Raw genomic sequence first — 27572 nt, forward strand, 5'->3', positions numbered from 1 at the left:
ATGATTAGAGAAAAAAAGGCAATGTGAAAAAAATCTGGAAAGTGCTTTTCTGAAAGATAGCAAATATAAAAATCCATTCATCTCTTTTGTTTGTGGTAAATTGTGGTAAATTGTAAATCGGTATTATCAGCACTTGGTCATGAATCTCCAAGTCCCTGTTAATGATGCCCTTGGGTTAATACACCTGTGGAAACTATTATGCTATTATATTCTTTGGCTCTTATTTAATTTCAGTTGGCTGAAATTACTCATTAATCTTTTCTTCCCTTTCTCATAGTGGGTTTTTGGCAATAGTAATATGGCTAATTGCTTCATTTCTGCATTTTGCTTTGCCTGGGTAGCTGTAGCCGCTGAGTGAATTGGGATTTGAATACAAACATAAACCAGAAAGATGTTCATCAAGTAAGAGAACTCATATTGAAAGAAATCTTTGTTGTTCTTGACTCAAATGATCCACTTGTGCTATATCCATTAAGCATTATGCAGAATACATTATGGAGGTTGTTTATTGCTGGTAACGTGTTAGGGATAGTTACCATTCTTCAGCCCTTCAATGAGAACTTCAGTGAAATGAATAGAGTTCTGAATAAAGTTTGCAGTACAATACAAAAGGGCAGTCCTCTAACACAAAGAATGCATATCATTTAGAGAAGACCGTGATTAAGTGAGGCATCAGCAGACTTCTAATCTTGTTTGTAACTCACCACTTGACTTGGGAAAAGTTGTTTTTTCCCCTACTCTGGGCCTCAACTCACTTTTTCCTCCCTAAATGTTGAATCATCATTGTTTATTTTTATCAATAATTTTAATGGCTACTGGTATATTCAGGGTTCTAGCCATATTTGAATAACTTCAAATAATAGTTTTCTAGGATTTTTATTCTGGAGAAGGCAATGGCACCCCACTCCAGTACTTTTGCCTGGAGAATCCCATGGACGGAGGAGCCTGGTAGGCTCCAGTCCTTGGGGTCGCTGGAGTCGGACACGACTGAAGTGACTTAGAAGTAGCAGGATATTTATTCACTTAACTTTTAAAATGTCTTATCATTAATTATTCATAATACTTTCTTATGATATTTATAACTTTATCTATAAATAAATCTTTAAAAATACTTCTAATACTTATAATTTGCATTCTTCAGTTTTTATTTTGAGTATTGAGACATAAAATTATCTATTTATTAGTTTTCCCACTGGTATTTTTTATTTCTTTTAAACTTTTGATTTTGTGTAATGGTATAGCTGATGGACAGACAGTGTTGTGGTAGTTTCAGGTAAACAGCAGAGGGACTCAGCCATACATGTGCATGTATCTGTTCTCCTCAAACTCTCTTCCCATCCAGGCTGCCATGTAACACTGAGCAGAGCTGCTTGTGCTATGCAGTAGGTCCTTGTCTTCAACTCACTTGACTTTTATGTAATACATGTTTGAACTATAAGATTTATGAAGCTTTTATATTTGTGAAACTATGATGTGAACACTTTGAGTCCACGGAATACATACCCCGAAACCTAGATGAGTACCTGGCATATAGAAAGCTTTCCCTAAATATTTATTCAATGAATTAACTACAGGCTTTGGTTATATTCATTGACTTTTTAGTAATGCTTATTCAAGTGCTGTTTATAACCAGAAAAATTATTGGCAATTCATGTATTTGGAATTTTGAGTAAAAGTATACAGGATGAGGAAATGGCTTTATTGAAAATGTCTACATTTCTTTGAGGCAGTATTTTTCTGGTACATCTTTAAAACTTGACATACATTTGGTCTACTCTGGTCACCAGAACTCAAGCATTGTGCTGGTCTTCAATATGATCACAACCTGATTCAAGAAGTAACTTTTACATGTCATTTTGCCATGTTATTTCCTATCCCCAAAGTGAAAAGGAGCTATCAGTTGAAAAGTGTTATTTCCAAGTATATTCTGTTTCAACAAATTTCAACCTGTGTCTACTTGAGACCTAAACATTAATGAGATTGACACATCCCATTTTAAGTGGGAATTATACCAGTATAATGGACTTCCCAGGTGGCTCAGTGGTAAAGAATCCATCTGCTAAGCAGGAGACTTGTATTCTATCTCTTGGGTCAGGAAGATCCCTTGGAGAAGGAAATGGCAACCTACTCCAGTATTCTTGCCTGGGAAATCCCATGGACAGAGGAGTCTTGCAGGCTGCAGTCCACGGGGTCTCTAAAGAATCTGACAAGACTTAGCAACCAAAACAACAACAACGCCACTATAACAAATGGGCCTTGAAATGGTCAGTTGATGGCTTGTATATAAACCTCTAATATTGTCAAGTGAACAAAGTCCTTAACAAGAAATGTCAAAAATGTTTGTCATTTGGCCTCCAGATGCCTTACCCATGCATCATTACTCTGCCTCACTCCTCTGCAAGTCTCTCTAGACTTTTAATTGTCCCTAGAGAAATCACTGTTAAACCATGTGGACAGGTGATTCCTTGACAAATTTCACCCAAATGACCTGTATCCTCTTCTGCCACTTCCTATCTTTCAGAGTGTTCCTTACTTACCTCTACTGCGTACTTGCGACCTGAAACATTTCTGTTGAAACTTTATCACTTGCCATTTTCTTCTTGCTGCAGCTGCTGCTGCTAAGTCCCTTCAGTCGTGTCTGACTCTATGCGACCATATAGACAGCAGCCCACCAGGCTCCCCCGTCCCTGGGATTCTCCAGGCAAGAACACTGGAGTGGGTTGCCATTTCCTTCTTCAGTGCATGAAAGTGAAAAGTGAAAGTGAAGTTGCTCAGTTGTGTCTCTGACTCTTAGCGACCCCATGGACTGCAGCCTACCAGGCTCCTCTGTCCATGGGATTTTCCAGGTGAGAGTACTGGAGTGGGTTGCCATTGCCTTCTCTGATTTTCTTCTTAGGGAGACTGTAATTTTTTAATTTTTTAAAATTATAGTATTGTTGATTTACAGTCTTGTGCCCATCTCTGATATACACCAAAGTGACTCAGGTATACACATATATATTGTCATTCAGTTGCTAAGTCGTGTCCAACTCTTTGTGACCCCTTGGACTACAGCACACCAGGCTTCCCTGTCCTTCACTATCTCCTGGCGTTTTCTCACTCATGTCCCTTGAGTCAGTTATACCATCTAACCGTCTCATCCTCTGCCTTCCTCTTTCCTTTTGCCTTTAAACTTTGCCAGCCTCAGATATACTTTCTTTTTTTATATTATTTTCCTTTATGGTTTATCACAGGATATTCAATATAGTTCCCTGTGCTATACATTAGGACCTTGTTAATCAGTTCTAAGTGTACGAGTTTGCATCTGCCAACTCCAGACCCCCAGTCCATCCTTCTCCCTCCCCTGCTCCCCCTTGGCAACCGCAAGTCTGTTTCTGTTTTGTAGATAGGTTCGTTTGTATCATATTTTAGATTCCACATGTATGTGACATCATCTGGCATTTGTCTTTCTCTTTATGACTTATTCACTTAGTATGATAATGTCTAGTGGCATCCATGTTACTGCAGATGGGATTATTTCACTCTTTTTTATGGCTGAGTAGTATTTCATTGTATACATATACCACATCTTTATCCAGTCATCTTTTGATGGACATTTAAGTAGTTTCCATGTTTTGCCTATTGTGAACAGTGCTGCTACGAACATAAGGATTGCTGTTGTTCAGCCACTCAGTCATGCCTGACTCTTTACAACCCCATGGGCTGCAGGATGCCAGGCTTTCCTGTCCTTCACCATCTCCTGGAACTTGCTCAAACTCATGTCCTTTGAGTCAGTGATGGCATCCAACCATCTCATCCTCTGTTGTCCCCTTCTTCTCCTGCCTTTAATCTTTCCCAGCATCAGGGTCTTATCTAATGAGTCAGCTCTTCGCATCAGGTGGCCAAAGTATTGGAGCTTCAGCATCAGTACTTCTAATGATATTCAGGATTGACTTCCTTTAGGATTGACTGGTTTGATCTCTTTGCAGTCCAAGGGACTCTCAAGAGTCTTCTCCAACACCACAGCTCAAAAACATCAATTCTTTGGTGTTCAGCCTTCATTATGGTTCAACTCTCACATCCATACATGACTACTAGAAGGAAAAGAACATAAGGAATATATGTATTTTTTGAATTATAGTTTTATCTGGATATATTCCCAGGAGTGGGATTGCTGGCTCATGTGATAATTCTATTTTTAGTTTTCTGAGGAAACTCTATACTGTTTTCCATAGGGACTGTACCAACTTAATTCCAACCAGCAGTGTAGGGAGAGTAGGGAGACTGTAATTTTACCTTTATGCAAGAAAGAGAATGAAAAGTTTGCACAGTAGGCAAGCAAGTTATGTTTGCTCTTTGAGGGACAGTACCCCATCTCTATAGCATTGTCATTCTTATATGGCTTTGTCACATTGACGTATCACCTTTCTGCCCTTTGAAATTTTTCTCATTTACTTTTTTTATTTTTTTATTTTTTCTCATTTACTTTATTATTCCTTCCTCTATAGCTAAATTCTTCCAGCCTCCTAGACTCTATGTGAAAGCATGGCTCTACTATTAGCCAGCTTAAGAGTTACTTGAACCTAATCCTTATTAATTATGGTCTTTGTCCAAGAACAAACACTGAGCACGTTTGTTAACTGCCTGTGATCATCTTTCTGGTCTTGCAGGTAACTTATGACCCTGTTTATGCCGTTAGGATTGCTGACTGGTGTATCCTGTTTGCCAAATGAATGGGCTTTGTAGCAAAGGAGAAAGCTTTATTTCATTGAACTCTCATTTTCTCAATCAGGTATTAAATAAAACCTTCTAAGTTCCACACACTGTGCTAGATGCTGAAGATATAATAGTGAACGTGTGGACATGGTTTTGTCTACTGAGGAATGATATCCTCAGTAGAGACTGTGAGGTATTCCATCTTACAGTGACGATTCACTTACAATCATGAGTTGACCTTAGTATCATCAGCAAAAAGAGTTTTAAATGGTCAATTGTAATTTTTAAAATTTTTGAGACAGAGCATCTGTTATAAAAGATGAATAGTAAGAAAATAATTAGATGAAAAGGTCACAGATTCCTCCTAGTTTATATTCACCACTTCTAGAAGACCACAGTAAATGCGCAGGAAAAAAAATCACTGTAGACTGGTAATTAAATTGACATATTAACAGAGCTCTTTAAATTGTTAATTATAATTCAATACACTGATGTCAATTAATCCCAATAGTGTATACTGTGTATTCTCTACATTCTAGTAGAGAATAGAAAAGCTAAAGAAAGTGAATATGCCCAGATAACCAAACAATTACATGGGCTAACCAGAATTAAGCTGGAGTGTCAGTGTTGCTAGTGCTACTCTTATTCAATTTTGTAATATAAATTCTAGGCTTGTATGATTTATCGTTCAAACTAGGGAAGTTTTTGATAGTGAAAGTGGGTACCCCAAATACAAGGGATTTAGTCCCATCTAATTCTTGGCATCTTGAAGTAGCAAATTAACAGGCTACTAGTCTAATTTCCCTTTTCCAAATTCATCATTAAGCAAGTTCATCAAAACCAGTGAAATGATTTCTTATTAACACTTTCATGAAGAAATTCTGCCCTCAGATTCTCTCCCATTCAGGGTGGTGGTGGATAGACCCTTTTCTTTTTTTATATAAATGGGAATGATCTTCAAGGATTCCATCCTCTAAATGCCAAAGAATGCTCAAAATACCATACAACTGCACTCGTCTCACACGCTAGTAAAGTAATGCTCAAAATTCTTCAAGCCAGGCTTCAGCAATATGTGAACCGTGAACTTCCAGATGTTCAAGCTGGTTTTAGAAAAGGCAGAGGAACCAGAGATCAAATTGCCAACATCCGCTGGATCATCAAAAAAACAAGAGAGTTCCAGAAAAACATCTATTTCTGCTTTGTTGACTACGCCAAAGCCTTTGACTGTGTGGATCACAATAAACTGTGGAAAATTCTGAAAGAGATGGGAATACCAGACCACCTGACCTACCTCTTGAGAAATTTGTATGCAGGTCAGGAAGCAACAGTTAGAACTGGACATGGAATGACAGACTGGTTCCAAATAGGAAAAGGAGTACATCAAGGCTGTATATTGTCACCCTGCTTATTTAACTTCTATGCAGAGTACATCATGAGAAACACTGGGCTGGAAGAAGCACAAGCTGGAATCAAGATTGCCGGGAGAAATATCAATAAACTCAGATATGCAGATGACACCACCCTTATGGCAGAAAGTGAAGAGGAACTCAAAGGCCTCTTGATGAAAGTGAAAGAGGAGAGTGAAAAAGTTGGCTTAAAGCTCAACATTCAGAAAACGAAGATCATGGCATCTGGTCCCATCACTTCATGGCAAATAGATGGGGAAACAGTGGAAACAGTGTCAGACTTTATTCTTCTGGGCTCCAAAATCACTGCAGATGGTGACTGCAGCCATGAAATTAAAAGATGCTTACTCCTTGGGAGATAAGTTATGACCAACCTAGAAAGCATATTGAAAAGCAGAGATACTACTTTGTCAACAAAGGTCTGTCTAGTCAAGGCTATGGTTTTTCCAATGGTCATGTATAGATGTGAGAGTTGGACTGTGAAGAAGGCTGAGCGCCAAAGAATTGAAGCTTTTGAACTGTGGTGTTGGAGAAGACTCTTGCGAGTCCTTTGGACTGCAAGGAGATCCAACCAGTATATTCTAAAGGAGATGAGTCCTGGGTGTTCATTGGAAGGACTGATGCTAAAGCTGAAACTCCAGTACTTTGTCCACCTCATGCGAAGAGTTGACTCATTGGAAAAGACTCTGATGCTGGGAGGGATTGAGGTCAGGAGGAGAAGGGGACTACAGAGGATGAGATGGCTGGATGGCATTACCCACTCGATGGACATGGGTGTGGGTAAACTCCGGGAGTTGGTAATGGACAGGGAGGCCTGGCGTGCTGCGATTCATTGGGTCGCAAAGAGTTGGATATGACTGAGTGACTGAACTGAACTGAACTGAAAGGCTAACTGCTCATCTTTTGTTCTCCCACTCTGTGACAATTATCTTATACCTTACCATGTATTTTTTAATCATTTATGTTTCTCCTTTGATAAACCTTATGTTTCTCTAGGACAGAGACTGTATTTTATTCATACTTTAACTTCTATGTACCTCTGATTGCTCACCTTAAAAATACAGATAAGAGAACTAAACTTGCAGAGTTTTATGAAGATAAAATTCACTACAACATTTGGAATCCTCATGATAGTGCCTGGTGCATAGTAAGCTCTTAGTTGTATCAGCTCAATATTATTGTCAACACTATTTGTTGTCACAGTACAAGTAGCCAATGTCATATACACAAAACATGTATACTAAATATTATTAATTCATCAAACATTTATTAGTGTTTCCTATAGGTTTTAGAAAAGGCAGAGGAACCAGAGATCAAATTGCCAACATCAGCTGGATCATGGAAAAAGCAAGAGAGTTCCAGAAAAACATCTATTTCTGCTTTATTGACTATGCCAAAGCCTTTGACTGTGTGGATCACAATAAACTGGAAAATTCTGAAAGAGATTGGAATACCAGACCACCTGACCTGCCTCTTGAGAAACCTATATGCAGGTCAGGAAGCAACAGTTAGAACTGGACATGGAACAACAGACTGGTTCCAAATAGGAAAAGGAGTACGTCAAGGCTGTATATTGTCACCCTGTTTATTTATATGCAGAGTACATCATGAGAAACGCTGTACTGGAAGAAACACAAGCTGGAATCAAGATTGCTGGGAGAAATATCAATAACCTCAGATATGCAGATAACACCACCCTTATGGCAGAAAGTGAAGAGGAGCTAAAGAGCCTCTTAATGAAAGTGAGAGGAGAGTGAAAAAGTTGGCTTAAAGCTCAACATTCAGAAAACGAAGATCATGGCATCTGGTCCCATCACTTCATGGCAAATAGATGGGGAAACAGTGGAAACAGTGTCAGACTTTATTTTTCTGGGCTCCAAAATCACTGCAGATGGTGACTGCAGCCATGAAATTAAAAGACGCTTACTCCTTGGAAGGAAAGTGATGACCAACCTAGATAGGATATTCAAAAGCAGAGACATTACTTTGCCAACAAAGGTCCATCTAGTCAAGGCTATGGTTTTTCCACTGGTCATGTATGGATGTGAGAGTTGGACTGTGAAGAAGGCTGAGCGCTGAAGAATTGATGCTTTTGAAGTGTGGTGTTGGAGAAGACTCTCGAGAGTCCCTTGGACTGCAAGGAGATCCATCAGTCCATTCTGAAGGAGATCAGCCCTGGGATTTCTTTGGAAGAAATGATGTTAAAGCTGAAACTCCAGTACTTTGGCCACCTCATGCGAAGAGTTGACTCATTGGAAAAGACTCTGATGCTGGGAGGGATTGGTGGCAGGAGGAGAAGGGGATGACAGAGGATGAGATGGCTGGATGGCATCACTGACTCGATGGATGTGAGTCTGAGTGAACTCTGGGAGTTGGTGATGGACAGGGAGGCCTGGCGTGCTGTGATTCATGGGGTCGCAAAGAGTTGGACACGACTGAGCGACTGATCTGATCTGATATTCAAGATACTCTATACAAAGATGAATCAGGAGCCTACTTTTTAAGTAAGGATGAGTAACAGGAATGAGATATAATTACAATACAAGATATAAAGTAACAAGTGACATAAGAGAGGTAAAGTAGAACAACATTGCTTTACCTATTAGAGAATTTTTCAGATATAAAGGATCAGGGAAGACTGTAGGAGTGAGAGAATTTTAGCTGAATCTTGAGGAAAATATAAGATTTGAACATGTAGATATTTATGTTAGTGGTGTAATGAGGTGAAGCTATTCCAAAAATGACTGTGTAGGTAAAGTTATGGAAAAGGAGAATCTTGAGGTTTACTTAGGATAATGGCAAGTTAACTTATATGGCAAATTAACTTATATGGCAAGTTAACTTATATGCAGAGTACATCATGAGAAACGCTGGGCTGGAAGAAGCCTAAGCTGCAATCAAGATTGCTGGGAGAAATATCAATAACCTCAGATATGCAGATAACACCACCCTTATGGCAGAAAGTGAAGAGGAACTAAAGAGCCTCTTGATGAAAGTGAAAGAGGAGAGTGAAAAAGTTGGCTTAAAGTTCAGCATTCAGAAAACGAAGATCATGGCATCTGGTCCCATCACTTCATGGCAAATAGATGGGGAAACAGTGGCAGACTTTATTTTTTTGGGCTCCAAAATCACTGCAGATGGTGACTGCAGTCATGAAATTAAAAGACGCTTACTCCTTGGAAGGAAAGCTATGACCAACCTAGACAGCATACTAAAAAGCAGAGTCATTACTTTGTCAATAAAGGTCTGTCTAGTCAAGACTATGGTTTCTTCAGTAGTCATGTACGGATGTGAGAGTTGGACTGTGAAGAAAGCTGAGTGCCGAAAAATTGATGCTTTTGAACTGTGGTGTTGGAGAAGACTCTTGAGAGTCCCTTGGACTGCAAGGAGATCCAACCAGTCCATTCTGAAGGAGATCAGCCCTGGGTGTTCATTGGAAGGACTGATGCTGAAGCTGAAACATCATCAATACTTTGGCCACCTGATGCGAAGAATTGACTCATTGGAAAAGACACTGAAATGATGCTAGGAAGGATTGTGGGCAGGAGGAGAAGGGGATGACACAGGATGAGATGGCTGGATGGCATCACCAACTCAATGGACATGGGTTTGGGTGAACTCCGGGGGTTGGTGATGGACAGGGAGGCCTGGAGTGCTGCGGTTCATGGGGTCGAAAAGAGCCGGACAGGACTGAGTGACTGAAGTGACCTGAACTGAATGGCAAGTGTTGTGTAGGAGTTAATCTTGGAGAAGACCTGAAAGGTAGTTTGGATCCAGATAACAGAAAGGTCTTGAATGTCACACCATGGATTTTGCATTTTGAAGCATTTGAGTTTTTGAAATTATGAGTAAAAATAATGAAAATTTATGAAATCAGAAGTTCTCCCCATTCCATTCACTGTAGATAGTGGGGATGTGGTTATGTAAGAAATCATCTTGGAGTTGCTACCAGGACTCTTAGGTTTTGAGTCTGGTTCTGCGCCACTACATGAGTCTTGTCAAGTTCCCTCCTTGCCTCTCCATTTGTAAAATAATAAATATTACAGGTGTGCATAGATGGACTCTAAAGGTATCTCCTTTTCTAAAAGTTCTGAGAGGAAAAGAGCATGTAATGGGTGCAGTGTTAGGGGCAGGAATTATTTATCCCAAAGACACTATTATTCTTAAGGATCTACTTTTCTATTATTCTTAAGGATCTACAATCACTATAGCCTACTTCAAAAATCTATCAAAATGTAAAGAAATACTGAGTTTTGTGATTCCCCGCCCCCCAAATATTTTCTTGGGCATGCAGTAGGAGAGCCTACAGCTTGGTAGATCCTAGGTTGTAACCTGTAATGCCATACTCAAGTGTTTTGATTCCCCAGTGCTGAATGGAGGCAGGCTTTGCTGAGCCATGGCAGTTATCAACAGGTCTCCTCCAGGAGGATGTCCATGTCTGGCTGAGCCTTCATGATTAATATTTGTAATCATGGCTCTGAGGCACTGGAGAAATCTCAGGATGCCCTCTGAATCACCAGAGGAAGATAGAATTATAGTCTAACTCAGGTTTCTTGTTGGCAGTATATTTTACTGTATTTCAATGTTTTGAAAATTGGGATTAGAAGTTTACTGTGGAGGGATCTTTGTGTAACCTGGGGTATGGGATTAACCTGCACAGCTCCTCCCTTAGCCATTCTAGATACTAGTTTTCTAGGTTTATTTTCATGTCTGAGAATAAGACTATTATTCTCAAAGAGAGACTTATCTCTCAGGAGAATCTGGACTATTGAAAAAGAAAAAGGTAGTAAATATTTCCCTATTACACAGGTTGCAGATAAACTAAGCATAGTGTGGGCTTTTAACATATTCTATGAAAAGAGTGCTATAAAGTATTTTTGGCTTTGAAACCTTCTCTAGTACCTTATACAAGAAAAATATTTTTCTTCTTCATCTTTATAAAAATGATTATGTACAGAGCTTTAAAGTACTTCTTATCAATAAAGGGCCTGTCTACCTTTGGGGACTCTGCATCTTGGTAGACTGTTGGAAAGAAGCTAAAAAACACCCCAGGATGTCCTCAGTGGCTTTGTTCGGAGAATTTAGAAGCCCTGTAGCCTGTTCATGGAACAGTTTTCAGTTGGAGGCCAAAGGGATATCAGGGAGGCAAGAAAATTCAGTCTGAGTAGCAAAGCAGCAGGCGAATATTAATCTTTGTTAGGTCCAGGGCTACTCCCACTCTATCCCGGAAGAAAAAACAAAACAGATATGGAAATACAAACAGACCCGTAAAGTCAGTGGGGGAAGTGATTAGGAGGCATGCACCTGGAAAGTTACTGCAGCAACTAGGGAGAGAACCCCAAATTGTGACCATTACACGGGATTCGCAAATACACTCCTCTTTTCTCTTTCTGCTTCTGAATAAAACCATACCCAGCTCGGAGACCCCAGTTTCCTCTAAGGCTTCCGTAATCCCATTTGGAAAATCGTATTGGATTGATACACAATCCCAATCCAATCCATTTGTTAGTTTGCAAAGGAAAATCCGGTCCAGCGTTTATTTTTAGCAGCGCTCCCAGTGACCGAACGCTACAGCTCTTCAGTGGGGATAACTAAGGACCGTATTGGGGAGAGAAGCAAAGAAGGGCGGGGGAGCGGGAGGAGGCGAAAAGGAGGGGGGGGGGACGCCCTGCGCATGCGTGCCAGCGCCCATGCAAATCTGCTGTACATCCAGAGAGCAAAGTGGGATGATCTGTCACTACACCTGCAGCACCACGTTCCGAGGACAGCTCCTGCTTGCTGCTTCCAGACCCAGGTAAAAAGGCAAACAAACAAACAGCGGGCACCGTGCATGCATATGAATACCAGGTCGCAACCTATCCCCTGTAGAGGCAATCTGCTGCGGCTGCTAAGTGTCCTTTGGTGGCTGATTGCAGTTTCAAGGTTTAAGAAATCCCATCTTTCAGGAAGCCTGAGGGGAAGAAAGGAAGTACGGGCGAAATCATCAGATTGGCTTCCCGGGTTTGGGAATCTGAAGCGGGCCCGCATCTTCCGGCCAACTTCCATTGAACTTCCCAGCACTCGAAAGGGACCGAAATGGAGAGCAAAGGTATGTGGCTGTCCCCATCGGGGGACTTCCCGCGGCATGTGCGTGTGGCCAGGGCAGTCCTCAGCGAGGGGACTGCAGTGCTTGGGGAGCGAGCATCATACTAGGTCGACAGGAGGAGATGCTATGTCCGTTGCAGCACCAGGGAAGTGTGGCAGGAAGGCGACTTCTTTTTAACTCCCACAGCTTGGAAGACAGTGTTTAATACTCCATCAGTTGCGTAGTGAAGTGTGATGAGTTTTTTTTCTTTTCTTTTTAGGTAGGGGGGTGGGAAGAGTCTTTAGATGGTGGGGGAGGCGAGATGTGTTGATAAAGCAATTTCTTTTCTGTAGAATGGATGGGTTCACATAAATATATTTCATTTACCTTAGGATTGCTGACAGGCACGTTTGTATCTGATATCCAATAATGCATTGCTATAGAAAAAAAAATGTTTGGATTTCTCCACCCCCACCCCACGAAGATGGTATTTCTGGGTGTGTATGACCACATCCCACTGCATTTTGAATATATATCAGCAGAGAAATTGGGTTTATTTGAAACTGTGCGTTAGAACTGACCTCTAAGAAGAACAGTGTATCGGAGTACTGCTTGGCTCCAGGCATGATGCATATACTAGTTCTGGATATGTATATATTAATATTTTCCTCATAAGCAAATCTGCATAATGTATACACACTAATTGGTACATGAACTGTAAAAATCAACTTCTGATAGCATATTTAACTCACATAAGCAAAATGACTATTAAATTTGTAGGATTGGATAGCCTTTGGGTTTAACTCCATCTATGCAGGTCTCTTCCTCTTCCTCCTCCTCCTCCTCCTCTTTAAAACGCCCACTAGCTTGCAAGAGTCTTGAGTGATGTGGTCAGATATCCAGTAGGAACACTGGATGTATTTAATCGTGGTGAAATCAGAAAAAATGATGTCAACTTTTATGAAACTATATTCATTACCCAGAACTCGAGAAGCTATATTTGAAACAAGGTTTTATTTTTAAACCAAGAATGTCAGTCATTGTGGTAATGTGCTCAGGATCAGGGAGTGGTGGTGGGTTACCTATTTCTGGGCTGATTAGTAAAACTGAAGTGTCAAGTGATAGCAGGTACATGTTCAAAAAAGTATTTAATTATAAGAGTTAAGTATTTCAACTTAGGTAAGCATTTCCAGTGTGAAAATAACTGAATCAACATAGGTTCAGACAAGCTGACAAATTTTAATTGGGATAATTTATTCCTATGATTTGCTGATGGGCATTTCCTTGATTAACAATGATGTACATATAGAAGAGACCTCATGTCAATAAATATACATGAAGCATATATTTATTAACTTTACTGTAGAATCCATTTTAAAACTAGAAGTCAAAAATTCATAGATGTCCGTAATATTCCAGTTGATTAAGTATTTCTAGAACATGAAATTAACAACAGAGTATCATTTTACTAAGAAGCATTTTTTTTTTTTTTTAGAGAACACCTGCTATTTGAATATTAAACTTGGTTATCTGGCAAACGTTCTTTGTAACATTTTGCTTTCAATTTATACATGAATTCCTGGCCCATCATAAAAAGAAAATGTATCTCTTAGCAATAAGTTTTTATTTCCCCTCTTTGCCCATAACATTTGCTACATGTTACACAAAGTTCTAGGTGGTTTATATCTCATACTGATAACAGTAGCATTCTAGTTATTCTGCCAGGCTTGGGATTTCAGAAAGGAAAATCTCAGAAGTGTATCTGAGAAGAATCATGCTAGAAGTTCTAAAAAATCTGTAGCAGTGATACAGGCGTGAATCACAGCACTGACTCCAAGGCAATGAATAATTTTGTCCCAAGCCAATATTGTGGTCATTTTGCAGAGGTACCAGAATTGCTTCAGGCAAAAGACATGGTGAAAGTCCTCATACACATTGGTTCATGGACTTTTGCAAAACTGAATTAGCCAGATAGTGATCATATAAAGAGTGGTGAATTACACGTTGACCTCACTTTCTGAGTTGATGCCAATGGCACAGCTAAAAATGGTAGCTAACTTGAAATTTTATTATAGAAGAAAATGTGTATTAACAGAAGTATATCCATATCCCATTTGAATTGTTGTACCTTAAGTGTTGATACTTGATGCTGCCATGTACAAATTTCTTCCCCTAATAGATTCAAGTTTAGTTTCGGGAAGACATTTTCAAATGTAAACATATATACTTATTTTTTTCTACTAGATACTCTTTCAATGCTCAAAGTACTATTACATGATTCAGTTGAGCGTTCAAGAGTTCTTCATCCTAGAAAAAAAGCTAATGGCCCACTCAGTTTTAATCTTGTTGCCAGCATTTGACAACCTTCACCTTACCTCCAGCATTTCAAAACCATTCTTAGAGCGCTCGTCCAGAGTCTTCAGCAAGTTAAGCATCAGTTATTTACAAATAAGGTCATTTTTTTTGCTTCCTTACTTATTGTTTTGCATCACTTCTTGTTATCAGGACGAGGAGGAGAGGTAAATGAATCAGTTGATCCAGCAGTCAGTTTCTGGTGTAATTTCAGTGATCCTTATATACCATGGTAATTAATGTTGCTTCAGAGATTTGGATTGGTGCACAATCTGAACAACTTTGACAGAATCTGTGCCTTGTGGTGGTTCACAGACTTTGATGTACATTAGAATCATCTAGTATGCTTTTTAGACCTCCTCATGCCTGGTCAATCACTTCCTCAATTGCATCAGAATTTTTAGGTAGGAGAGAGGTATAGATTTTTTTTTTAAAGATCTCAGATGCAACAGTGTTCAAGAATCACTCATTTAGACTTTTGATAATCAAAATGTGGCTTGATTTAGAATCTTGATCTTTACTGTAGGCTTACTGAATCAGAATCTGATTTTTAAGAAAATTCACAGATTATTTGTATGCTCATAAAAGTTTGAGAAACATTGATTTACTGCGAGGAAAGAGGTTCTCTTCCTCTCTTCCCCACTTCCTCCCCGCCCCCCAATCTTCTGTATTTTTTCCCATCCTGCCTGTATCACATAGTTTCTTTGTCCAGCTAGGTTTGCAAGCTTGGGCTTATCAGAAACACCTGTGAAGGTTTTGAAGGATAAAGATGCTTAGCCCACACCTTTAGACATTCTGGTTTAATTGATTCTATTGTAGAATCTGGGCATAGGTATTTTTTAAAAGCTCCTCAAGTGTTGCAAATTGATAGTCAAAGTTAAACATTGGTCTAAGACCTTGCTAGTCAAAATGTAGTCCATAGACAATCAGTATTAACATCACCTGAAAATTTGCTAGAAATGCAGAATCTTGGGCCCTACTCCAGACTTACTGAGCCAAATGTTCATTTCAACCAAATCTGCTTGTCATTTGTATGCATATTAAAGTTTAAGAAGCGCTGGTTTAGACCTTAGGGGACTGATAGCATGTATGAATGACACCACTCTGGGCATCTGAGTATAGAAGATGGGATATCATCTTATTAATCAATATGGAAGCACCTGATATGTGATCATGTTGTAAGTTTTTGGTTGCTTTGGGAAAGAATGGAAATGAAATACCAAAGAAATTGCTTGCCTCATAGTATTATCAGAAAATGGATTCATTTAAAATACCTTCTCTGTTCTTCCTCTAGGCATTTAATTTCAACCCCTTAATTATCTTTAAATGCTTTTTCTATAGGTTCATTTTTGAACTCCTTAAAATGTCCTGGTGTTAACCCGTGGTAGTGTGACATTGGACTGTTTAAATCAAAGCATATCTGCGAGTGAATATAGCTTACCTCCATCCATTCTTTTAAGATCCATTTGCTGTGCCTCTTGTTCCACAAGACCTTCCCTGACCTCCCTTGCATCTAATTAATATTTACTGGTGTATTTTTAAATGATCTAAGTCCCTGTTTGTCCCTCTCATACTGCATTTCTTACAATCAACATTATAATTTTTATGTTCTTTATGTAAACAAGCATTTATTGAGCATCTGCTATGTTCCCAAAGTGCTTATTTCTGAGATTGTAAAAGAAAACTTAGATGTAGTCACTGATCTTAAAGATCTCACTCTCAAATCTTCACTCATAGATTAACTTTTTTTGTGGGCATAATATGAAGTTCTAAGAGTCCTGCAGCTGCATAGGTGCCTGCATCAGATAAAACATTTTCATTTACATAGTAGGAATTCAGATTATATATATTAGATTGGATAGCCTTCATTAGTTTATCATGCCATGTTCACACATCCAGAAGATTATAAATTGGGAGAGGTGAAAGAAGTGGGCTTCCCAGGTGATGCTAGTGGTAAAAGAACCTGCCTGCCAATGCAGGAGATGCAAGAGACACAGGTTCAATCCTTGGGTCAGGAAGATTCCCTGGAGGAGGGCAACCCCCTCCAGTATTCTTGTCTGGAGAATTCCATGGACAGAGGAGCCTGGCGAGCTATGGTTCATAGGGTTGCACAGAGTCAGACATGACTGAAATGACTTAGCATGCATGCATGCCTAGAATAATCATTTCTCTGAAACCAGAATGGTTCACTCTGCAAGAGGAAAGGGAAATGTCTATGCAGTAACTCGTTTATCAGAACCAGAAAGTGATTTTTTAAAAACCTGCTTTGTGGTTAAAAAGCAAACAACTAAAGCTCCAAGACCATTGTAGGATGAGTAAGATATAACACAGTAAAAAACAGAACAGGCACTGAGCATTGGAGATCCCTGTTCTTATCCCAGTTTTAATGGTGTAATCTTGGACAAGTCACTTTTCCTGTCTGAGTCTTCAGTTTAGTTCAGTTGCTCAGTCATGTCCGACTCTTTGTGACCCCGTGAATCGCAGCACGCCAGGCCTCCCTGTCCATCACCAACTCCGGAGTTCACTGAGACACGTCCATCGAGTCAGTGATGCCATCCAGCCATCTCATCCTCTGTCATCCCCTTCTCCTCCTGCCCTCAATCCCTCCCAGCATCAGGGTCTTTTCCAATGAGTCAACTCTTCCCATGAGGTGGCCAAAGTATTGGAGTTGCAGCTTCAGCATCAGTCCTTCCAATGAACACCCAGGTCTGATCTCCTTTAGGATGGACTTGTTGGATCTCCTTGCAGTCCAAGGGACTCTCAAGAGTCTTCTCCAACACCATAGTTCAAAAGCATCAATTCTTCAGCACTCAGCTTTCTTCACAGTCCAACTCTCACATCCATACATGACTACTGGAAAAACCATAGCCTTGACTAGACGAACCTTTGTTGGCAAAGTAATGTCTCTGCTTTTGAATATGCTATCTAGGTTGGTCATAACTTTCCTTCCAAGGAGCAAGCGTCTTTTAATTTCATTGCTGCAATCACCATCTGCAGTGATTTTGGAGCCCCCAAAATAAAGTCTGACACTGTTTTCATTGTTTCCCCATCTATTTCCCATGAAGTAATGGGACTGGATGCCATGATCTTCGTTTTCTGAATGTTGAGCTTTAAGCCAACTTTTTCACTCTCCTCTTTTACTTTCATCAAGAGGTTTTTTAGTTCCTCTTCACTTTCTGCCATAAAAGTGGTGTCATCTGCATATCCGAGGTTGTTGATATTTCTCCCGGCAATCTTGATTCCAGCTTGTGCTTCTTCCAGCCCAGGGTTTCTCATGATGTACTCTGCATGTAAGTTAAATAAGCAGGTTGACAATATACAGCCTTGATGTACTCCTTTTCCTGTTTGGAACCAGTCTGTTCCATGTCCAGTTCTAACTGTTGCTTCCTGACCTTCATATAGGCCTGCAAAGACTTAAAGATTCTTAAATATCAGAGGGAGTTCATTTCACTTAATTCAGAATATTTAATGAGTTTCCACATTACTCCAGGCTTATTGTTAAATGCAGGGGATGGAGATAATGAATAGTGCATTGGGGTTGCCCTCCAGAAGCTTTTAGTCTGAGGATAAATGAACAGATCAAGAGCTATTGATTTCTAACATTGTATGTGTCTTCTCCCTTCATCTCTCAGAGTTCTAGTCAGTTACCCAGGTGGCTAGAATATAAAGTCGTAATGATTAATGACCTCTACAGAGGCACTTAATATTCCACAGCAATAATGTCTGCCTTTTGTTCCACTTTTGGTTTCTTTTTTTTTTTTTTTTTTCACTTTTGGTTTCTTTAAACAGAATTTTTGTGTGGGAGAACATTTGAACTCTTGCTGAGTACTACTCTAAAAGCTGTTCCAACTAACTAGCTACCCGGCTAGTAACCTATTGTCTGAGTTGGGTGTTAATGATGAGGCTTGTTAGCATTAGAAATAAGCCTGGGGGTGACCCGTTTGTTATCTCCAGTCATTCCCTTATCCTTGTCTTTTTATCCCATTAAGCTTCTGACCCTATTAGGTGTGGTGTTTTGTGCCTACTGAATGACTAATAGTTATGTTACTTTGAATTTGTTAATATTGGGCTCTTGAATTTGTCATATTAACAGCCGTAAATAACACTCATGAGACATTCTGTGTTTTTTTCCAAAGGGCTTGTTAATATATGTCATCTCCTTTAAAAACTTGTGACTAGATATATTAACTTCATTTTGTAGATAACAAAACTGAGGTTCAAGACTAAGTAACTTGGGCAATGCATCTTTATTTTCCTGTAAAACAAGACTTATTGTGCCTACCCCAAGCCCCATACCATAATATCATAATTATGAAATTAAATTCAAACCAATAAAGCATTTAGTGTTTAGAATCAGAGTTTTCATTATCATTAGCTGTGTTGTCTTTCATTATTATTCGTTGTGTTTTCTTTTCATTAGGATCTCATCCTAAAGGGGAAAAATTAATCCTTTGTCATTTTTGTAGTTTTAGCAGCAAGCATACTTGCAGCTACAAATTATCTTCATTGACTTTTGCAAAGGCTTTAATTTACCAATAAGTCTTTTGTTGTTATTCCATTTTTTTTTTTTTTTGCAGTAACTCCTCAAAAACGTGAATTTATATTTGTTGCTCAGACATAGTTTCAAGTCAGTTATATAACATCTTGTGGGTTTGGGAATGGAAGTGCATTGGGTCAGATATCATACCTTGTGTTAGTCACTTGGTCGTGTCTGACTCTTTGTGACCCCCATGGACTGTAGCCCACCAGATTTCTCTGTCCACGGAATTCTCCAGGCAAGAATACTGGAGTGGGTTGCCATTTCCTTCTCCAGGGGATCTTCCCAACCTAGGAACTGAACCCGGGTTTCGCACATTGCAGGCAGACTCTACCGACTGAGCCACCCGAAGTACCTATTATACCTTGACTGGATTTAAAACATTGATTGTGTAAAATCTGGCTGGTAACAGGATTTTTAGCCAGGGGTGCACATCTGAATCATAGGGCACCCTGTGGTACTTGGGGCTCAGACATTTAAGAAGCACCTCATGTGATTAGGATGTGCACTCTCAATTAGGAATCAATAGATAAGCTACAGGTGAGTAATATAAAATTGTAACATGTACCTGTGTCCTTGTCAGAAATACTACAGGACTCCTACAGCCAGGACCTTGCTTTTTATTATCACCCTCTGTAGTGTTAAGAGAACATATGTGTATAAGAGAGAAACCAATTCTTGTCCTACAGGCTTGGGTTAGAAAACAGACATGTAAATAGATGGCATGTGTCTGAGCCCAAGAAGACACATCACTTCTAGTGTCTTTGTCCTCATCAGCATCCTTGCATGCAGAACATGATGGATTTTGTTCTAGTATCGATGTCTACAGTTCTAATTTTAGTTTGCTATTCTCTCCAGTTACTTTTTGAAACAGTCTCCATCTCCCTGTCTTTGGGAACGTGGGACTCCCACCCAGGGAGGCCATGGTATTTTGCTGCTGTGATGCAACTGATGGTACATTGGCAGAAGTCCCAAGGGACACCTGTTGCCTCTCCACAGAGCTTTTCTTTTTTACTGTTTTAAAAGCATATACTCTGCCTGGCTTTTTACCTGAAACAAATCCCACCACCAGTGATTCAGAGAGTACAGATAATTGAAAGTGAGCTTTAAACATTGTTGGGCAAAAAGGAAAGGGAAATTGCTATTCTGTGGTCAGTCTTGTTTCCCTACTATTTGTGGACTGGCCATTAGCCTGAGATGCAGTTGAAAGGGACTAGACTACAGGAAAAAATTTAGAAGCTTTCAGAGGCCATTGAGAAGATAACACATCAAGATTTCCTTAACGAGCAGGAAGCAGCAATACCAATCTGCTAATAGCATGTCTTTTAGTCCCCATTCATTCCTACAACTATCACCCATGTGAAACAAGCGGGTTTTTCTCAATTCCTCAAACACTGATACCAAATATGTCCAGCAAACCTCATTGCAATAAAAATTTGAAATTCAAGGCAAAAAATGTAGATGATTCTGATTTTTTTTAATTTATTGATTTTAATCAGAGGCTAATTACTTTACAATACTGTATTGGTTTTGCCATAAATCAACATGAATCCGCTACGGGTGTACACGTGTTCCCAATCCTGAACCCCCCTCCTACCTCCCTCCAACATGTATAATATCATATAAGAAACGAATCACCAGTCCAGGTTTGATGCAGGATACAGGATGCTTGGGGCTGGTGCACTGGGATGATTCTGATTAAAAAAAAAATGTTGAGGTGTTTTTGTCCTTAGTCTCATTCATGTGCTAGATTGGGTTTAGATGCTCTACAAATTAGAGAATTTCACAGGGCTTATTACATGATCATTCTAATTGTTAAAAATCTGGAAAGTTTAAAATTAGGTTATTTAAGCAGTTTTTGTTTTTTACAGAGGCACTTCTTTCATTTCCAGATATTTTTAACATTTCGAGCACTACTTAAAATTGCATTTGATTTACTCTTTTTTTTTTCTTTTCTGGGATTTAAAAGAGAAATATTTGCTATGTGTCAAGAGAAAAGGTTGTCATATAAAACATGCTGTATTTGCAAGCCTACAAATAGTTCAGAATAAGATGACATGGACTTTGCATCAGCAAAAAAAGAAAACCAATAATACAAGTATAGCAATATCCACAATGATACTGAGGTAAGGGAGACAACCAAGGCAATTTTCAAGCAAAATGATTGATTGATTTAATAAGCAGTATTTATTGAGTGCCTACTATGTGTTAGATTATCTAAGGGTAAGCTTTTTAAACTGGTGGGATTATGAAACTGTATGCTAGGGTGATTCGTTGAGGCATAGAAAATATGGTGCATGTTCTGATAAAATATAACTAATATTAGACCAGATGCTAGAAAACCTGGGTTCTAGTTTTAGTCCCTCTAATTCAATGGAGGAACTTTAGGAAAAATCTTTCTCCTCTCTGGACCTCAGTATCCTAAACCTTTTTCTTTTTTTAAAGAATGTATATAACTTTATTTGCCTATTTATTTCTACTTTCTTATTATGAAGAAACTGCTTTTTTCAGCTTGTTTGTATTCTTCCTTTACTTGATCCCTTTTAGACTTGGTGTCTATAGAAAATAAAACAGGGTGATCATAATTACCACATTAATTCTTAAGGAGCTCCTGATAGGTTTGAACTAGTGTTTTCAGGCTGTGAGTTGTATGAATGAATTTGTTGGGTCCACAGCTTGGTTGAGCAACTGAATTAGGTAGAGTAATTAATTTGGTTCCACGTGCACACAAGTGAAGTGAAGTGAATGTCACTCAGTCGTGTCCGACTCTTTGAGACCCCATGGACTATACAGTCCATGGAATTCTCCAGGCCAGAATACTGGACTGGGTGCCTTTCACTTCTCAGGGGACCTTCCCAACTCAGGAATCAAAACCAGGTCTCCTGCATTGCAGGTGGATTCTTTACCACCTGAGCTACCAGGGAAGCCCATGTGCACACAAAGGTTGAGAGAAAATGGATACTTGGCTGGAGTTTGTAGATTGCATGATAGTGACCACATACAGGCCCAAGTATGTCTGAACCAATGCATGGTTGCAGTAGAGATCTTGGGTTGAGTCTGGAAACTTGGACTTGAATTCGGCTTCCTGACCCAACTCCTTGTGTGAGTTTGAACTGGTCACTTCCTTTCTCTATCATTCTTTCTTCTTCTGTGAAACAAGGATGGATCAGAGGCAAGGTTCTTTATCTATGGGATTGTAAGAACCAGCATTTTTGAGTGTTTATGTAGGGACAACAGTGATTATGTTTTATTTAAGGATTTATGGTTGTTTTCCTTGGTCTCTACTATGTCTTTAGTTAACTTAGTGGCATTTTTGCTCGTCAGATTGCACATTATGTTTTTGTAATTTTTTTTCACCTATCTCATGTGTCTTTACAAATAAGAGTAGTTTATTTATATATTAGTCTTATGTGAGGTTGATTTATTGGATATGGTTTTCTCTACTCTCCCAGCTGTAACCAGCACTTCTCCCATAAAAAAACAAAGACAAACAAAATAATGCCAAGGAGTCCAAATGTTGAGTGTTTTACTAACATTATAGAAAGGATATTTGATTTTTTTTAGTTTTCAATCATTTGTGACATTAAAAAATAATTGCACTCAGTCCTTCATTGTCTTCAAACAATTTACATTCATTTTCTCTCTTCTGATGTTTGATTGGCAACTGATCATTTTAGATAGAAGAAGACATCTTTTACTTCCAGATAAAAGTTATCCAAAGTCTGAGTTTCATGATTAATAAGCTGAATTTCTTGATTGTGCAGAGAATAAAATTTAGTGGTGGAATGAAATATTTAACAGCCATTAACATGTTTATGAACATGAATTGTCAGAAATACTTGTGATATGATGATAATTATAAAAAATAGTGATACAGATATATGTACCAATTACAATAATGTGAAATTTGTATGTCCATGGACATAGATGGTAATATATAAAAAATGGTAACATTTGGGTAATGATGATTGGATTGTAAGGACTTTTTCCTTTTTCAAATCTTTCATCAGTATTTTTTTTTCAATAAAGCATAAAATAGTCTTCCCAGGTGGCTCAGTGGTAAAGAACTCCACCCGCCAATGCAGAAGGCACTAGAGATGCAGCTTCAATCCCTGCGTTGGGAAGATCCCTTGGAGAAGGAAATGGCAATCCACTCCAGTATTCTTGTGGGAAATTCCAGGGACAGAGGAGCCTGGGGAGCTACAGACAATGGGGTTGCTAAGAGTCAGACATGACTTAGTGACTGAAAAACAACACACTAGATTTTGGGCTCAGTTATCAACTTTTTAAGCAGGTCTACCTAAGACTGAACTAAACAAAAATCTTTATGCTTGATGGTTCATGTTTTATTCATGTGAGACATTGAAAGGACATTTAAGGAGATAACAGTCTTTTTAAATTGTGCTTATGTATCTTTTACTATGTATTGGGTACTGTGCTTTACATATAATGACTCATTTAATCCTCATAACAATCCAGTGAGGAAGGAGCTATTATTATCCCTATTTTAGGGAGTAAAAACCTCAGCATAGAGACATTGAGTAACTTGACTAAGTCACATAGCTAGTACAGAGCAGACAGGCTTCAGAGTCTGTGAGCTTAACCACAATTCAAAATCTAAGATATACTTTGCTCTGGTAAGTCAACTAGCCTTCCTTTGTTCATGAAAACTAGTCCAGCTGTGTACATGCAATATCATGTGTGCAGCTTATTAGCCTTCTGGAGGGTGAGCTCTGAAGGCTCAGGCTCACCCAAGCCCCGGGCCAATGAGAGCAAACTTGGGGAAGCGTGAGGAGTTCCTGCCTGCTGTCAGGTGGCTGTGAGAGAGCACCAGTGCTCACGTGCCAGAGTAAGTAAGCAGGGGGTGCCTTCCTTCTCTCCCCTTACCTGGAGCAGCTGTCCTGCTCATCTGGGAAGCTCAGTGGTATGGTAGAAAGATGACAGGACTTAAAATCAGACACATAACTAACAACTTGTTAGTCCCTATGACTTGGGCGAGATACATCTGTGTCTTTGCTTCCTTATTGTACAATTCATCTTTCAAGAGGAATGAGGCAAATAATATACATTAAGGTGTATTAATGTATTACATTAAAGTATATACATTAATATTAGTGTGTGGTGGTGGTTTGGTCACTAAGGTGTGTCTACTCTGTGACCCCATGGACTGTAGCCCACCAGGCTTCTCTGTCCATGGGATTCTCCAGGCAAGAATACTGGAGTGGGTTGCCATTTCCGTCTCCAGGAGATCTTCCTGACCCAAAGCAGACTCTACCACAAAGTCACCAGGGAAGACCCATATATTAATGTGTAGTAATATATAATAAATACATTTTATGTTTACGTAACAAACCAAGCATAACATCAGTACTTAGTATTAACATCCATCGCTGTTGTGATTATTTTCTGACTCTTAGGCTTTCTACTTCCTCTTTTCCTGTTTGGAGCTATATTCTTGTCTTAAACTCCTCACTATCATGTTAGCCCTTTGCCTAGAACCAAGTACTACTTTCAGTATCCTTCACTCTACCACATGTGAACATTCCCGATGCAGGACAAGATTCCCATCTGATGCTGGCTGCTGCCACTTTCTTATTCTCACAAACAGATTCTTCCCTTACCCTTTATTGTCCATCCTCCCTACTTTGACACAGGCTGTGATTGGCCTAGAGTCCATTTCTTTCATATTTTCTTTAGACTGCCGACCCTTGCTTCCTCATTAGTATTCCCTTCATTCTGCCTAGTTCTAATTCCCTCAGGGTTTCTCCTCTGGTTGGAACCAGCAGAATGCCACACAGATGTGGTATATGGTTTAAAATGATAGTTTTTAAGACCTACTGGTTTAAGTCATGCTATAAAAATTTAAGTGTAATGACAGAAATGAAAGAGATTCCCTGATCTTTTTGATCAAAATTTTACTTGCCAATTATCCAGCCTAAAATGAAGTTGAATTTCCTCAGAAGAGGAAGGATGTGATAGGAATTTTGACATTGTTGGGTAGGTCCAGGGAGCACTCCATTGTTCAGGGCAGAATAGTGAGAACAGCTTTCTTCCCAGTTGCGTTCAGTCAGGGGTTTTCAAGCTTAAGTATGGATCATAATAACTTGTAGACTTGTTATAACACAACAGATTTCTGGATCTCCTATAGTTTCTGATTCAGTGGGCCTTGGATGGTCCTGAGACTTACATTCTCAAACAGGTTCCCAGGAAATGCTGATGTTGCTAATTAAGGGATCACACTTTGAGAACCCCTGGTGTAGACAATGTCATCTAAGATTCTCTTTTACTTATATCTAGAAATAAATGTACGTTTTGCTGGTCATTAAGGAATACCAGAACAAGGAATCATGGGGTAGCATTCTCATGAAAGAACTCCATAGCTTAGAAGAATAAATAAGATCGTATCACCCCAGTGTTGCCCATGACCACATTCCAGTTAGTTAATTAACACAAATATGTTATTAATAGTGTATACAAATAATACATGTTTGGATTTATCTTGCCAGTCACATTGCTTGTCATCAAGATTAGAAATGAGAAAAAAAAAAAAAAAAACACAGTTTCTGACCTCACAAAGATCTCACTAAGACTAAGTTTTGAAGATAGACACCAACAGGAGCCTAGGAAGAGCTGACAGCTGGTAATGCATGTGAAAATTTAGATTAGGTTTTAAATTTACTTTTAATATCATATCTTCTGTGCATTTCACTCTGGCTAGGTGTTATAGACCAGGAACCAATGAATAATACAAGATTTATCCCTTCTGCTATTACACCAGGTACAGAAATATAATCCATGGGAATACAGAGAAAGGAGTTGGCATTTAAGCTTGGTCATGCAGAAGGGATGGAACTGAAACATTGGAACAGTATTCCAAGCTGATGGAATAGCATAAAGAGAGGTACAGCATTGTTAACATACAGGTAATAACTAGGAAGGGTTACATGTTTAGATAATTCATTCATCTAACAAATATTTAATAAGCTGGGCACTGTTCTAGGTACTGAATATAGTAGTGAGAAGACAAAGTCCCTGCCCTCATGAAGCAGGTAGGGTTGGGAACAAGATACCATGAATGAAGAATATTGATAATAGAATGAAGAGTTAGAAGAAAATTATGGCAGCCTATTACAAATTATATAATGTAGATAATGATAACTTACATTTCAAAATTATTAACTAGTATCAATTATCTTTCAAAAAGTAGGTTCCAGGGCTTTTGGAGTACAATCCCATTTGCAAATCTTCAGTTGTTCCCTAATTTTTCAAGAAAGCATCCATTGAGCAAAGCAAGGTATACCTGTAAGCACACTGCCATGGCCAGAAGAAATGCTGTGATCCACTACTTCACTCTGTGACCTTTGCCAGCCTTTACTGCTGACACACTTTTCTTATTTAATGAAAGAGTGAATTTCATTTCTATTCAGTTTTTGGCTCTCAATTCCCTGAAATGTTTGCATTGAAACTTATAGATTGGGATTGTAGCAGGAAGGTCCAAAAATACTTTTGAAATGTGTCAGGCTCAAAAATTGCTCTCCAGTGATCTATAAATTATCAACTCTCAGAATTACAAATGATAAGACAAACTCTATACAGGTACTGATATCCCTGCATTTTGCAACTATGCTATGTGAAGTTCTTCAAATTCTCCTTAAGTCTATGAAGACTCATATACTTCAGCATAAGAAATATGCTTGTTTTCTACTTTACCATCCCTCTTTCTCTTTAGAGAAGATAGAGGAATTAGAGCAGTTTTTGAGCCTAATTCTGGTTTTGATTTTTGTCTATTTCCTTGTGGAAGATATTCGGCAAGGTTCGTAGTCATCCCAATTCTAGATTTTTTTTTTTTACATGATGGAGATAATAACAGTATTTATTCATAGAGTTGTTCTGAGGATTAAATAAGATAATATATGAAAGTGTTTACTACACTGCCTGGCATATAGTAGCACTCAACAAAATATATATATATCTTTAAATATCTCAAAACTGCCTCATTATAACCTCAGGTACAAACTCTTAGCCATAGCTTTTGCTGAGTCTGATGGATTCAGGTTTACTTAAAGGTTTAAATGAATTCCAAGCATAATACTTTCAGTCTGAGCCTTTAGTGATAACTCAATATAGAACTATAAAATATGGTAGCCCACAAAGATACTGCTTTTGGATCAAAGTCTTAAAACTGTTTCAGGAAGACACTTCCTGCCAAACTGAGCATAATCAGTTTGAACATAATCATAATCAGTGGTTGAAATCGAGAATACTGCCTTGTATAGAGAAGTCTCAGCCTGGCCGATGAAAGATTTATGAACAAGATTTTGAAAATGAAGGTCAGCAGATGATTTTCCTCTCATAGCCATAAGGAATATTTAGACAGATGGCAAGGACAGCCTTGTCTTTTCTCTGAGCAACCTCTTTTGATCTCTACTGACCATCAAATCATGCATGTGTTAGTAAAGATGCAAGGGTGTGGGGGAACACGATGCCGCTTCTTGTGCTACTCATTCCTTTAGAAATG

At 38.9% G+C, this 27572-nt stretch overlaps 1 protein-coding gene across 3 annotated transcripts in view; it reads left to right on the plus strand.

The window, feature by feature from the left end:
- Positions 1-27572, plus strand: part of FGF12 (fibroblast growth factor 12) — a 650917-nt gene that overhangs the window by 34448 nt on the left and 588897 nt on the right. The window contains exons 1-2 of one of the 3 annotated variants that reach the window (XM_055568693.1): positions 11879-11895; positions 12047-12189. The exons of 1 other annotated variant lie outside the window; for it this stretch is intronic. In XM_055568693.1, the coding sequence (XP_055424668.1) occupies positions 12177-12189 (13 nt within the window). In that variant the 5' untranslated portion in view covers positions 11879-11895; positions 12047-12176. Of the gene's footprint in view, positions 1-11878; positions 11896-12046; positions 12190-27572 lie in introns of those variants that run through there. One more of the 3 variants, XM_055568692.1, reaches the window with a different exon arrangement.

The sequence above is a fragment of the Bubalus kerabau genome, chromosome 2 (assembly GCF_029407905.1).
Source record: "Bubalus kerabau isolate K-KA32 ecotype Philippines breed swamp buffalo chromosome 2, PCC_UOA_SB_1v2, whole genome shotgun sequence".
In the NCBI taxonomy this organism is placed as follows: Eukaryota; Metazoa; Chordata; class Mammalia; order Artiodactyla; family Bovidae; genus Bubalus; species Bubalus kerabau.